Below are 14,561 nucleotides of genomic sequence, written 5' to 3'. Positions count from 1 at the left end.
AAAAGGCCTACCCACTCCAGTGGCAATACATCCCTAGTCCCAGCGAGTGCTCTTCAAACACCATTTCCCAACAGAAGAAACCAGTTCTTGGAGAAATGACTTTTTCGGTCTGAAACAGGAAAGGTGTAAAGTGAGCCTGACACATGTTAATGTCCAGATGGCAAGGACATCAGTCCCATGTCCCAGCATGACTCAGGAACCAACCTGGAGATGCTTCCACTGGCCAAAGATGGCACAGTCTGAACTGCAACCAAAATGAGAACTGTAATAGATGGATTATGTGCAAGTCCTTGAGATTACAACGATAAAAAACAAAAACAACACACTAAAACATAAAACTACTGGTCACCCTCTGATTCATTCTCTTCACCTGGATATATGGAAGAAAACATGCGAGCATTTACCCTGCATCTCCTCTATGAGCTGGACCCACCGAGTGGCCAAACAGTAGTGGAGGAAGAGTCTCCAAAAGAATATCCCAACGAGGAAGTGAGAAAGAACTCACAGACAAGAGCACTGCCATCTCCAACCTCAAGGGACGAGTGGCCCTAGGCATGAAGCATGACCAGCCACCATCCCCGGAGCGCACAGCCCAGACCTGTGTCCTCGCGATGAGGGGGCCCAAGAGCAGCCAGGGTCCTGCCACAGGGATGCAGCCAGAGTTGGAGGAGTCTCTTGGGTCCAGCCACCAACGCGCAGGAAGTTCAGAGGACGGAGGAACAGGCAGAACCGCACCACAAGGGCACCGCCAGCAATCCTGACGCAGGACACACCCCAGGCCAAATGACCTGGTCCTTCAACCGACAAGTTGTAAGGAAAAGAAAGTGATGGAGGGGTGGAAGGGACCTACAGATTTTTAAAAATTTTAAATTCTGGTTTCCTTTTAAGTCAAGTTTAATGGGAAAGGACGGCAAGGCTAACCAGTGTCTTGGCTGCACAACTGGGGACTGCCATGTCCTGGCGTTTCTTCCTGGCTTTGCCATAAAGTCAGGGCAGCAGTTAATTTTGGAGGGAGGTAAAAGCAGCTGTGATGTGGTGGGGCACATAAAAGGGTAGGGGATCTCCCAGGTGACTGGCAGCATGTTCTAGTTTGTTTTTTTGTTTTTTTTTTGTTGTTGTTGTTGTTGTTTTTTGAGATGGAGTCTCGTTCTGTCACCCAGGCTAGAGTGCAGTGGCATAATCTCAGCTCACTGCAACCTCCGCCTCCGGGTTCAAGTGATTCTCCTGCCTCAGCCTCCTGAGTAGCTGGAAATACAGGCACCTACCACTGTGCCCAGCTAAATTTTGTGTTTTTAGAAGAGACAGGGTTTCACCATCTTGGCCAGGCTGGTCTCGAACTCCTGACCTCATGATCCACCCACCTCGGCCTCCCAAAGTGCTGGGATTACAACGTTCTAGTTCTCGAACTGATGATGGGCTACAAGATCTACGCCTTTGAGAATTCAGTTAACCATAAAAGAAATCCAGGAAAAAAAAAAAAAGGCTAATCAATATCTTTCACCTCCCCCACAAAAAAATGAGTCCTTAACTCTAAGTGCTCTTCTCGATATATGTTGTTGTTGTTCAGAATTTCAGTTCTTTCTTGGTTTACAACTACATTTTCAGCATGGGCTGCGGGCCTCACAGCCAGTGGGCACTCAGGCCTAGGCCCAGGTGAGTACAGGTTCCTGCTGGGGCTCGTTACGGGCCAAGACTCCCAGCCGCACAGTGGCCAGAGCCCGTGTTAGCCTTGGGAACCTGTACTTACTTATTATTTCTGGCCCAGAGAAGAATCTCCCTATTTTATCTATATCTCATGCATGCATTTATAAAGACAAGATCTTTATTTTCTTCCTACATTGTACCCGACATTTTAACCTGTACTGTCCCAGGAGGGATTTCTCTGAACCTCTGGGATGCCATATTGCCAAAACTCTCATGTCTGTTAAACCTGGAGTCCCTCCTCTCCACATCAGGCAGCCATTTCTCAGAGGTCACTGCTAGCATGTGGGCAGGCGAGCCCCAGCACTGAAGTCTGGGACATCCCACCCACACGTTTCCAACAGCCCTGGTGGGGAAAGGGAGCTCTGTCCTCATCAGGTCACTACCCTGACCCTGTCCCAGAGCGCACCTGCATACCAAAAAGCAGTGCAAGACCATCCAATGTGCATCAGACAGCAGCTGCCACGGGGCTGAGAGAGAAACAGAGAAGCCAGGGGTCGGGCAGAGTAGAGGGGAGTCCAGAAGCATGGGAGTCCAGCCTGCCCGAGCAGCAAGACCTTTCCTTATACGTAAGGATCAGACCCTAGAGTAAGACCTACCTTAGTAAAGCATGCTTAGTAAAGCATAAAACCAAACCCAGACAGGAAAGACAGAGTTTGCAACTTGAGTCCCACTAAGTTAAAGGGGCTTGAGAAACAACTTGAGCTTTCCCCAGATTCTTACTGACAAAATGAAAAACAAAACCACACAAACTCAAGATGGTCAGCCAGTAACTCAACCGCCTGCAAGAATCAACTCTTCAAGGGAGATCAGAGTCCAGTCTCTTGGCAGGTAACCATGAGACATGCAAGGAGACAAGAAAGCGTGCGAGGCCGAGGAAAACAGCAGTCGAGAGAAACTGAATGTGAGATGGCCCAGGTGTTGAACTTGACAAAAACCTTATAAAACAGCTTTAATAATAAGCTCAAAGAATTAGGGGAAATATAAACTGTAAAAAAGAACTCGATGGAAATCTTAGAATTGCAAAATACATTAACAAAATGGAAACTTCAACTGGAGACGGCAGAAATCCATCTGCCAAGGACCTCGTGGGCACATCAGTAAACATCTTCCAGTCTGGAACACAGAGAGAAGACAGACTGAAGTCCAGGAACACAGGCTCAAAGACCTGCAGGGCAGCATCAACAGGTCTAACATACATGTAACTGGAGCCCCAGCAAATGGAAAAAAAAAAATCTGAAGAAATATTAGCCAAAATGTTCCAAATTTGATGAAAGACACTGATCTGTGAAGCTCAGAGAACCTGAAACAGGCTAAATATCCAGAGAACCACAACAAAACACAACACAGACAAACCTCTAAACTGAATATCCAGAGAACCACAGCAAAAACACAAGCAAACCTCTAAAAAATAAAGAACATCTCAAAACAAAGATTGAAAGTCACGCCAGAGACATGAAGCATACTACGTACAGGGAACAAGCTTAAAAATTATAGCAGGACCAGCCCATGCCACATGGTGAGACCCTGTCTCTACAAAAAAAAAAAAAAAATACAAAATTAGCCAGGCATGGTGGCATGCACCTATAGTCCCAGCTACTTGGGAAGCTGAGGCAGGAGGATCACCTGAGCCCGGGGATGTGGAGGCTACAGTGAGCCATGATCATACCACTGCACTCCAGACTAGGTGACACAGTGAGACCCTGCATCTAAAAAAATTAAAAATTAAAAATTACAGCAGGACGTCAGAGGACAGTGGAACAAGGTCTTGAAAGTTTTGCAAGAAAAAAAACAATCAGCCCAGAATTTTGTAACCAGTAAAATATCCTCTGAAAATGTGGGTGAAGGCCAGGCGCGGTAGTTCATGCCTGTAATCCCAGCACTTTGGGAGGCCGAGGCGGGCGGATCATGAGATCAAGAGATCGAGACCACCCTGGCCAACATGGTGAAACCCCGTCTCTACTAAAAATACAGAAGTTAGCTGGGGGTGGTGGCGCACATCTATAGTCCCAGCTACTCGGGAGGCTGAGGCAGGAGAATTGCTTGAACCTGGAAGGCAGAGGTTGCAGTTAGCCAACATCACGCCACTGTGCTCCCGCCTGGCAACAGAGCAAGACTGTCTCAAAAAAAAAAAAAAAAAAAGAGAAAATGAGGGTGAAATACAATTTTTCAAGTAAACAAAACCAGAGAATCCATCACCAGTAGACCTGCACCACAAGAAATCCCAACAGCTCTCCTTCAAGCCAAAAGGAAATGGTGGCAGATAGAAACGGACCCACGGGAAGGAATGAAGAGTACCAGAGATGGCAAATAAGGAGGGAAACATAAAAGACTATTTTCTTTCTCCCTGTAATTTACTTAAAAAAACAACTGAGAGTTGAAAGCAAAAATAACATGTTAAGGCTTGGTTTATAATTATTAGAGTAAAAGATACAACCACAAACATAGACGAGAAACTAATGGAACTTGGACAAACAGCAGCGGGCGGCAATTCCTCCCCTTCATTCCACGAACTGTCCATTCTCCCACAGCGGCTTACCCCACAGACGCTGTGCAGGAAGAACAATCAGCAAGATCCCTATTCAGATCATTCTTCTGACAGTTGTAACTTCCCCACATCCTTTTCAAATCCAGCCTAAACCTCATCACAGTAATCAAACTTCCTCATGAAAAAGACTTTCAGCTCATGTGATATCCACAAATAAGCTGATTTAGATTTAAAATGTCAAATGTAAAACAAATACTCCAGAAAAGGTGAGACAACATGTAAATGGTGAGAAAGCAAATTCCCCCATGTGTGTCCATCCCCTAGAAGAGGGTGGCTCTAAGATGTTCCCCATGGTTGCCCCAGGACCTCGATCCCACAACGCTGCCGTACCTCTGCTCCCGAGCCCGGTCCCGGACAGTCCACTTTCCTCTTTTTCCTGGGCCCGATCGCTGCTAGTGCTGTGAGGTTGGCGTCCCGCTGTCTCATTTGTGCCAGTTCCTGTTGCTGCATCTTTTATTTTGAAAAGGAAACAAGGAGCATCATTTCTTGCATGTTTTTTACTTACTATGAACGTAATACATAGATACAAAAGGGTTTTCTGTAGTTTTCTAAATCATAACTTCTTTAATGTTTTGGCTTTCTCAATGGTAAGCATATTCTATAATCCAAAAAATAAGATTTTTTTAATGCAACAGATGTTTGTCTTAAAACTCTCAGAAAATATATGCAAATCAAAAGCACAGAGACTAATGCCCCCCCAAAGGGAAGTCACCATTGAATTTAAAAGTAGGACACCAACTGTTTGCACAGGAAAATACCTTTGACGTTGTCTTTATTTAAACTTGGCAAACATTTTAAATAGACACACAAATGCCTATTGTACAGAAGTGCCACGGTTTCCTTAGCCCCTCTCCCGTGGGGCGTTAGAGTGCACAGCAGAGCACCCACAACTAACAGGGCTCACCTCCTTTGCCTTCTGTTTCAGCCTTAACTGTTCTGGATCTTCTTGTCTTGACCGAGACTATTTTTGAACGAGGTAGAAAAGAAAAGTAAGTTATGAACTAAATGTTTATCATTTAACAAATGTGTTATCTTATTTACTATACAATAACATCTAGGTAATGTGAAAGAATGCATAGCAAATTTGTGAAATGCTTATAGCCAAAGATGCAAATTTACATCACACACCATGAAAAAAGCCAGTAATCTTGAGAAAAGTCAGTAACATCTGGATGTAAGATACAGTCTTTGAAACACATCTACCAATCGCAGGCTCTGACTTGACCTGATGTGACCAGATGACGGCGGGCAGAACGGACCTCATGGGCTCCTTGCTGTCCTGCCCCACACACCAGGGACGGGACAGCCTGTGGCTGTGATCAAAGCAAGTGCTCCTCCCACTCCACAGTACCCACCCCCGTCCCCGGGGAACTGTGGTCTCCTGTCTGATTCTATCAATGAGCGGCGCCTCGCCTGGCTGTGAATGTTCTAGAACAAGGACAACATGAGTGTGAAAAGTCCAGTCCAGCGCACACAGGGGGCTCTGGGAACATATGCTTCACACCTGGGTGTGACTGTGTGGAGCGTGAGGTGCTGGGAATCTGAAGAAGCCCCGCTTTTCAAGCATCTACGCTCGTGCCGAATGAATGAGGCTTCTCTTTGCAGCTCTACTGACAGCACCCATCACCTTTGCTTCAAGGCCAGCCCAAAACATGCTCTGACCACCCAAAACCCCAGCGTCTCAGTGAGCTCATCAGGTTGTGGCCGAGACGGAGGTGCCCAGATGGCAGCAGCAGACACCAAGCACTCGCCTTTGCTGCCCTCATCAGGATCTCCCGCTCCTGCTCATCCTTCCTCTGCTTTTCGATTTGATCGAGCTGTTCAAAAAACTTGAGCTGTGCCCGGACATCACTCGCCTGCTCGTATCTGTCATCATCCTACGAAGAAAGTTAAAATACTGCTTGTCATAAATCTGAGAGCCCAGCAAGCAAAGGGGTTGTCTAGCACCACTGGGCCATCCGTGCACAACGCCCTCCCTCCGTCCAGTCTGAATGCGGTGAGGACCCGATCCCTCCCACCTTGCAAATGCTGCGCCCGAGAGCTCTATCAATGCTCACGTCCACAGAATGAAGTCTCGTGTTGGCTGTCTCAGGGGCACACTTGTGGGAGAGTGTCCCTTTTATATACTTTGATACTGTCAGATTTTTTAAAGTAACATTTACCTTTTTTGCTGCAACACAGAACTACTTTTACAGCAAGGGCTGTGTTTATTTTCAGTGCTGCCCTGAAGGCACTGCCTCCCGGCTGTGGGAACAGGCACCACCTCACCCAGTGTGCCCTTGGAAGAGTGTTCATGTGACTGCTGGTGAGGAAGGCACGTTTTACTTGGAAGAGCTGCTTCATGAGAATAGGACTATGGCACCTCAGGGTCTGCCAGTTCAGCCCATGGCCCAGAGAGAGAGGCAGGGGCCACAAAGTGAATAGGATCACCTTCCAAAAGGTAAAACCCGCCGGGCATAGAGGCTCATGCCTGTAATCCCAGCACTGAAGGAGGCCAAGTCAGGAGGATCACTTGAGGCAAGGAGTTTAGGACCAGCCTGGGCTACATCGCGAGTCCCTGTCTCTTTTATTAAAAATACAAAAATTAGCTGGGCGTGGTGGTGTGCACCTGTAATCCCAGCTACTTGGGAGGCTAAGGCACAAGAATCGCTTGAACCCAGGAGGCAGAGGCTGCAGTGAGCCAAGACTGTGCCACTGCACTCCAGCCTGGGCAACAGAGTGACATCCTATCTCAAAAAGAAATCTTCCCAAAATCTAGTCCTGTAAGAAATCCAAAACACGTTCAAAAGGAACATGGAGGCACTTGGGACCCACCGCCCTCTGCCTGGGTGTGGGGAGGAGGCTTCCAGCCAGCAGACAGTGGGGGCCAACAACATAAAGATGCTCTCCTCAGCAAACAGCCTGTTACCTTGTAAGAAAAGTTCTTCTGCTGAGCCGTTTCTGATATTTTCTCTACAAGATTCTGTAGCCTTTGTTGCGTGGCATGTGATACATAACTTACTACATCTGGATGTAATTCCGTTATACCATGTTTTTTACCTAAAGGTCGGGCAATAAAAACAGTATTTTAAAATCATTAAACACAGTTCTTTCTTTACGGCTAATCTCTGATCCGGCAGTTACTGCTTTTACACAACCCAAGGGGAGCCCAGAAAGGCTGGTGGGGTGGAAGGCAGCGGTACCTACATTCTACCCAAGAACCACCACCAGCAACCATGTGGAAATCACAAACTCAGACAAAACACATGACCAGGTATCAGGTGTGCTCACCTGAAGCTCCCAGGCCCCAGCAGCGCAGCTGTTTAGTAAGGACTCAGTTATTAAACACCAACGTACCGATTTCTAATATTCTTCTCTGCAAAGGCGCTTGGAGCAGGAAGGTTTCATCTTTACAGGACCGCGTTAGCGTGCCCACCAATTCAGAGTTGGTGGCTAATATTCTTGCACTTTCTTCTGACAGGTTTACTCCAGCCATCGATGCAACATCATTAATGTCATCATCGTCCCTTGAGGAAAGAAGGAAAGATCATTTTAACTGTACAAGGAATTCATCGGGAGGTGGGCTGGGGTGGTAAGGGCAGGAAACCCCACGTGGAAGGCAGGGCCGTGCGGAGGCCAGGCCTCTGTCCTCCCAGCGCCTGCACCTGCTGCATCTGCCACAGCAAAGAGGGTGCCTCGCTGCTTTCCTGGAAACTCGATTGTTCTGCGGAAGGAGAGCTGTGAGTTGACGCCGGGTTAACATCTACACACAGATGCGCAGGGGACTCAAGTCCAGAGAAAGCAAAGCCGGGAGCAGCGCAGAGACCTGTGGGGGTCTGATCTATGCAAAGCTTTTCAAAGCCAGAGACAGCATTAAATTCTTTTTAAAGGCTCAGAAAAGTTGGAAGAAGAGTACGCACAATTTTTTCCTGAATCACCTGAAAGTTGCTAACCTGACTTTCCTCCACCCAGAACATTCTGCGCGTGTTTCCTACAGACAAGGGCGTCCCCTCCAGAAGCAGGATGCCTTTGAGACCGGGCCATGATGAACGGCCCCTCCCCAGACCCCCGCCGTGGGCCCCGGTCCCAGCAGCGCCTCTCCCTGCAGGACAGTCTGCGTCCCAATCCCAGCTGCCTGCAGCTGCCACGTCTTGTCCGGCTCCTCGAGCTGGAAGGTTCCTCAGCCTCTCCTGACTCCTGGGCTGCCCCTGACACCTGGAAGGCACAGGCCGGCTGTGTGCAGGACGTCCTCTTCCAGGCTGACTTCGGCCCCCTCGTGAGGAGACGTGGGCTAAGAGTCCTGCCGGGAATTCCACACGCACGCAGCCTCCACTTGCCGCCTCCAGCAGTGGGCTTTGAATGGGAGGCCGGGGGCCTGCCTGGCGTCTCCTGGGGTCGTTGCGTCTTGGGGAGGGGCTCTACAGCAGTTCTCATGCCCAGTCCTCCACAGGCTCCAGGTGCTCACTCAGGGTCTGGCCACGGCTTGGCGTCCCTGGCGGTCACGGGCTGTGACTGGGCTGCACAGCTTAGGGCTCCAGCTGAGGGACCTGGCTGTGAGAGGGAGGCCGCTCTGCTGACATCCACGTCCACGTCACGCCCATGTCCACTGCTCCCTGACACAGGACGGTCTCCGCTCATCTTGTATTTCCTTATCCCAGCCCTGCAATCAGCCTTCTCTCTCAGGAGCCCTTGTCATTTTAGTGGAAAACGGTTTTTAGAAGATGACCTCTGAACACTAGGTGTGCTCAGTGTTACTGGGGCGTTACTGTTCCCAGGACCCTGCGGCGGACAAAGCTAGAAACTTACGGCAAGACCCATGGTTATCCACGCCTGCCGACACGCTGAAACCCAGGGGTTTGCGTCAGCATTCCAATCCTGAGCCAGCCCACAGGGGTCACTCTCCTTTATCCCTTCTGCCAGGCCGCTGACTCCTTGACAGCAAAACACCAAGGCTTCCCGCAGCCTTGATTAATTCTTTCACCTGTGTATGTCCCTAAGTGCCCTCCCTTCTCACTGAGGTATCAGCCTCACGCTGGGCCAAGGCATGCTGGCCACCTCTCCCTGCTTGGGCTGGGACTCTGGCTCAGGCCACAGCCACTCCCCAGGCCTGCTATGCCCTGCCTGATGCCTTTAGGAATGAAGTGTCTGGGAAAGGGAAAATTCACAGTAAGACTTCCTGAAATACACACAACTCCACCACCCCTTGATCACAACAGAGATCACTCCAAGCCTCTCCCACTGGTCAAGTCCCATAAGCACCTCCCTGACTGAGGTGATGCTCAGACCAGCGGCTTTCCAGCAGGCCCAGGCAAAGCACAGCATTCCTTTTTCTAGAAACAGGGTCTGTCTCTGTCACCAAGGCTGGCGTACAGTGGTAAAACAATAGCTCACTGTAACACTGAACTCCTGGGCAGAAGTGATCTTCCTGCCTCAGCCTCCCAAGTAGCTAGGCCCACAGGCGCACACCACCAAGCCTGGCTAATTTTTTTTGTTTTTGTTGAATAAGGTTTCACTATGTTGTGCAGGCTGGTCTCAAACTCCTGGGCTCAAGCGATCCTCCCACTTCAGCCTCCTGTAGTGCTGGGACTATAAGCATGAGCCACTGCGCCTGGCCCAGTACAGCATTTCTGAGGGTTCTGAAGTTGAATACATGGAAAGTGAAGCATTCTATACTATGAATGCAATGAACTCAAAATACTATATTAAAAAATGAATTTCCTATTAGTTCATATAAAAATAACCAGTTGATTCACTTTCTGGCTATGTGTATGAAGCAAAACCTCTTTAAGCCAACTGTATGGGAAAACACACTTGTGTGAACGTGAGGTCAAAGTGAGCGTGAAGCAGGAGCCTTGGAGCCCCCGGCCACCAGGGCCACGTGGGAAAGACCCATGGGTGGGAATGGAACAGCACGGACTCTGGACTCTTCTCCGCTCTGGCCACGCTTCTCCAATGTACACAGGCCCATTCCTTACCGAAACGAACCTCCCCCAGGCTCCTTGAGTTTATTTTTCTGTGCAGCAGCTGCTTGTGCCGAGACAGCGGAAAGGGCTTTGGTTCCAGGTAACACGGCGGGTTTCACCACAGGGACTACAAAACAAACACACAGTGGAAACCACACAAGGCTTTTATTAGATCAACTATGTGCTTTGGTGCTTTACAGGCTCAAGGGCACAGCTACCACTCTCCTAATTAGCTACAAGAAAGTTTCCAAAAACTTCAGATTAATAACTCTAAATTACAGTACAAAGTCTAAGCTGTACCTCTCGAGCATTTATTTTCCTGTATTTCATCAAGGTTTCTAAAGCGCAGGAATGATTACAGATAAAGAAGCTAACCATGGTAAATGCGTAAATAACATTTAAAATCATACTGACGGTGATGGTTACACAACACAGTAAATGAAATTAATGCCACTGAACTAGATACTTAAAATGGCCAATTTTATGTAATGTACATTTTACCACAATTAAATAAAAGCCCAGTGGCAGCTGGCTCTGGGAGCAGCCCTTGGTCTTGAGCGGCCAGGGGCCCACGAGGCCCTCACCTGGCTGCAATGGGTTCAGCTGGATCTGCTGAGGCGTGGTGAGCATGATCCGGTTGTGAGGCTGCCGCAGGGCGACCATGGGTGTCTGCGTCAACGTCACCTGCGGGGGCCGGATCAGGGCTCCTGGCTTCGGAGGCTGCTGGATCACCTGAGGCAGAGCCAGCAGAGAATGGTGAGCATGCTCCCCGAGGGCCGGGGGTCACTCAGTCCCTAGCAGGAGGTTCCCCCTTCCCTTCCTTTGCACCCCACGCCCCCAGTAAGAAGCCCTGGGAAGACCCCGTGTGCAGCTCAGCCCCAGCAGGCTGCAGGACCATGCTCTGGGCATGGACGCAGCCAGACCAGGGTAGGACGTGGGCGAGGGGTGCCCATGTGGGCACAGAAGGGGCAAGCGGGAGCAGATCTGCTGCCTGGAAGCTGCCCCTGGGCACTGGTCAGGGCCTGGAGGGGGCGGGTGGCAAAGTGATGCCTGCTGACCTTAGCAACCCAGGATGGGGCAGACCACTGCCCCCCAAACATTAGCAGAGGTGACATTGTTGCCTGGTGGCTACAGGTCAAGTGGTTCTAACTCGTCTGAATTTTTTTTTTTTTTTTTTTGAGACAAGTCTTGCTCTGTCTCCCAGGCTGGAGAGCAGTGGCGTGATCTCGGCTCACTGCAACCTCCGCCTTCTGAGCTCAAGTGATCCTACACCTCAGCTTCCTGAGCAGCTGGGACCAGAGGCGCCCAGCACGTCTGGCTAATTTTTGTATTTTTTTTGTAGAGATGGGATCTCACCATGTTGGCCAGGTTGGTCTTGAACTCCTAGGCTCAAGCGATCCTCCCAAAGTGCTGAATTACAGGTATGAGCTACCAAACCCAGCTCCCTTTCTGAATTTTCTATAAGAAGGCTGAGGGCTTTTCTACTGGAGTGGGGTTAGAGTTCCTAAGCCCTGCCTGAACTTGACCCTCAAGGGCCCCCACCCACTGCCCCCAGCATGGCCAGCTCTGTCCGCCCAGCCCCTGCTGGGCCCCTCATGGCAGGGTCTGCCCAGCTCTGCTGTCATCCTGCCTCTCACTCTCACCTCCGGCACAAGGCAGAGATCCAAAACCTGACAGCGCTGACCATGGCCTGTGCTCCGGCCCTGTCCCCAGGACACTGGGGCCCAGAGACACTGGCATCCCTGTCAAAAGCCAATGCTCAAGTCCATAAGGCCTGGCCCCAAACCTCTGGGCCCAGGTGTTTCAGAATTTAGTTGCTACCATTTTGCAAAGGTGCCCTGGCAGGTAAACTCTATGCTGCAGAACATGTGTGGGAGCCTGGGGAAGTGGCCTATAATGCAAACATGTCTTCAACAAAACAGGAACACCCACACAGGACAGGAAGAGCCTCAGGCAGCTCAGGCCACCTGCCGTCAAATGCTCAGGCCAGGCCCTGCGGCACAGGGAACCTGCCATCAAATGCTCAGGCCAGGCCCTGCAGCGCAGGGAACCTGCCATCAAATGCCTGGGCCAGGCCCTGCGGTGCAGGGAGCCTGTCATCAAATCAGGGAGAAGCCTGAGTTCTGCCTCCACAGGCTTCAGGGTGCAGGCAATGGATTGGATGCCCTGGATCCCACTGGCTGCACTCTGCAGACTCCACACGTGGTCAGAAGCCCAGGGAAGCAGAATGCAGAGGGTGATCCTGCTGCCGAACACAGCATCTAATCCTAAAAACACCCATGCTGCTCGTGTGTGCACCAGAGGTCAAAACTTGGCAAGAAAATGATTGCCCACAGGCTGTGCCTCTTAAACAGAACCCACCTTTTGGGTAAACTAGCTCCACTGACTAGTGAATAGGGAAGTTCTGTCCTTACACTACATTAAAGCAAGAGGCACGGCACATCTCTTCCCCTCTGGAGTCAAAAGGAAGGCAAGGAAGCCCTCTCTTTACACAGGAGCTCAGCCCTTCCCGGTGGCCATGCTTCCCTGGCCTTTATAAGGGACACCCTCCCTCCATGCCATTTCACCCTGGTCTCCTCGCTACCATCAAGACAAAAACAAACGCAACTTGAACAGAGCACAAGGGCCAGCCCCCTAATGGATACTCCTCACCCAGCTGGTTCTGATGTGTGCACCATCATAACACATACCAGCTCATGATGAGGGAGCCCGCACCACTGTGTTAAGCTGTCTTTACAGGAAGAAAACCCCTCTGACATTTTTTTAAAACTGCCCTTTTACGTTTGGTGGGTCCCTCTGCCCATGAAAGGGAATGTGTTCAAAATGTAACTCTTCTGGCAAAGACATCCTTTCTCTAGCTGCAGAGCAAACGTCATGACCACAAAACCAAGCAAGCCAGATCCAAACTGCACATAAATGAACCGCTATGAGCAGCCGCAGCTTCGCCTCCCGGGACTCACCTAAATCCACCCTGTGCTGTGAGCTGCTACCCTGCCTCCAGTCTCCTGCCCACCTGTCCCACGCGGATGCCCGTGTCTTATGCTTGGACCACTGCTCCTAATCCAAGAGAACATCTATCTACAAGATCCTCTAAAAACACGCTGCATTCATTTACACCAGTAACATCCCTAGACAAGGCAGGGTGGGGATGTGCCGGTGGTTCAAAGCCAACTGAACTATTTCATTTTACTGAGACAAAATACAAAATCCCAGGGCCTCAACCTCTGGTTTCTATTTTAACTATTTAAGGTAATACCCAAGCTTCCTCTAGCAGGAGTCTTCCTGCATGCTTGGAAAAGGTTTCTGAGCCGTGGCCAATTTATCTAAGAAGCTGGCGGGAGCAGAGGCACGGTGGGCTGTGCAGACCAGTCAGGCGGCCCTTCCATACCAGCGGTGTGGGTTGCCCCTGCTTGCCGACGCCGACCTGCGTGGGCTGCGTGAGGCTGAGCACAGGGGGCTGGAGGGCACTGGTCACGGTGGCCGCCGTCTTCCCGGCCGTGCGCTGGACCGAGCTACTCAGCACCACGGCCGTGAGCGCAGTGGTGGCCTGCGAGGCGGGCGGTGGCGGCTGCTGCTGGCTCTGCTGGATGAAGGCCGCGGAGTCGGGGGTCAGCTGTCTCAAGGCGGGTAAGCTCCTCTGGGTGGAAAGACAGACACGAGGGGTCAGGCGGCTGCTCATGCGTCGGTTTTCCTTGCTTAAAAATTCAGAAATATCAACTTTTACAGAAAGTTTTTGAGCTAAATAAGACAGATCTTGGCCCTCACAGCAGCATGTCTGGATGTCAGGGGCCAGGACCCCATCCTGCCCTCCCACTAAGCAGGATTATTCCTGATAGCAAATGTCCAAAATGTGTTTAAGAAAACAAACAAAAAGAGACATATTTTTAAAACACTTTTTAAAATATGTTAACATCACTGGAAGAGAAGATTCTGAATGTTCCCAACACATGGAAATAAGTACTCAAGGTGACAGATCCCAAATATCCTGATTCTATGAGTGTAAACAAAACATAACATGCACCTCATAAATATATACAAATATACATATTGATTTTTAAAATGTGCTAATACCAGTGATTACCCAACAGAGACAGCCTGACGCTGTTGAAACCCTTGGTCCTAGCCAGTTTTGCAAATGCTACCCCATTCCCCGTCCCCCTCACTTTCAGGAAGCACACGCCCTTCTCACCACCTTGCGCACGACAGAACCACAAGGCCACAGTGTCAGGGGAGCTCCTGCCTTACAGAAAAAAACCTAACATTCTGTCCCCAGGCACTGAGTCCCCGGCCCACCCCTGCAGGCAGCACAGGCGCTGTGCACCCTCCACGCTGGAGCATCCTCACCCCTGCACACTTGGAGCATCTGCGCC

General features: G+C 50.1%; 1 protein-coding gene across 1 annotated transcript in view; it reads right to left on the bottom strand.

Moving 5' to 3' along the window:
- Positions 1-14,561, bottom strand: part of TAF4 (TATA-box binding protein associated factor 4) — an 88,861-nt gene that overhangs the window by 17,442 nt on the left and 56,858 nt on the right. The window contains exons 7-14 of the mRNA XM_030826256.1: positions 13,580-13,828; positions 10,776-10,923; positions 10,204-10,318; positions 7,586-7,755; positions 7,158-7,288; positions 6,001-6,126; positions 5,154-5,210; positions 4,580-4,699 (exon numbers count right to left, since the gene is read on the bottom strand). Coding sequence (XP_030682116.1) covers positions 4,580-4,699; positions 5,154-5,210; positions 6,001-6,126; positions 7,158-7,288; positions 7,586-7,755; positions 10,204-10,318; positions 10,776-10,923; positions 13,580-13,828 — 1,116 coding nt within the window. The remainder of the gene's footprint in view (positions 1-4,579; positions 4,700-5,153; positions 5,211-6,000; positions 6,127-7,157; positions 7,289-7,585; positions 7,756-10,203; positions 10,319-10,775; positions 10,924-13,579; positions 13,829-14,561) is intronic.

This window comes from Nomascus leucogenys, chromosome 13 (genome assembly GCF_006542625.1).
Source record: "Nomascus leucogenys isolate Asia chromosome 13, Asia_NLE_v1, whole genome shotgun sequence".
NCBI classification, from domain to species: Eukaryota; Metazoa; Chordata; class Mammalia; order Primates; family Hylobatidae; genus Nomascus; species Nomascus leucogenys.
This window is presented reverse-complemented; position numbering and strand designations above follow the sequence as displayed.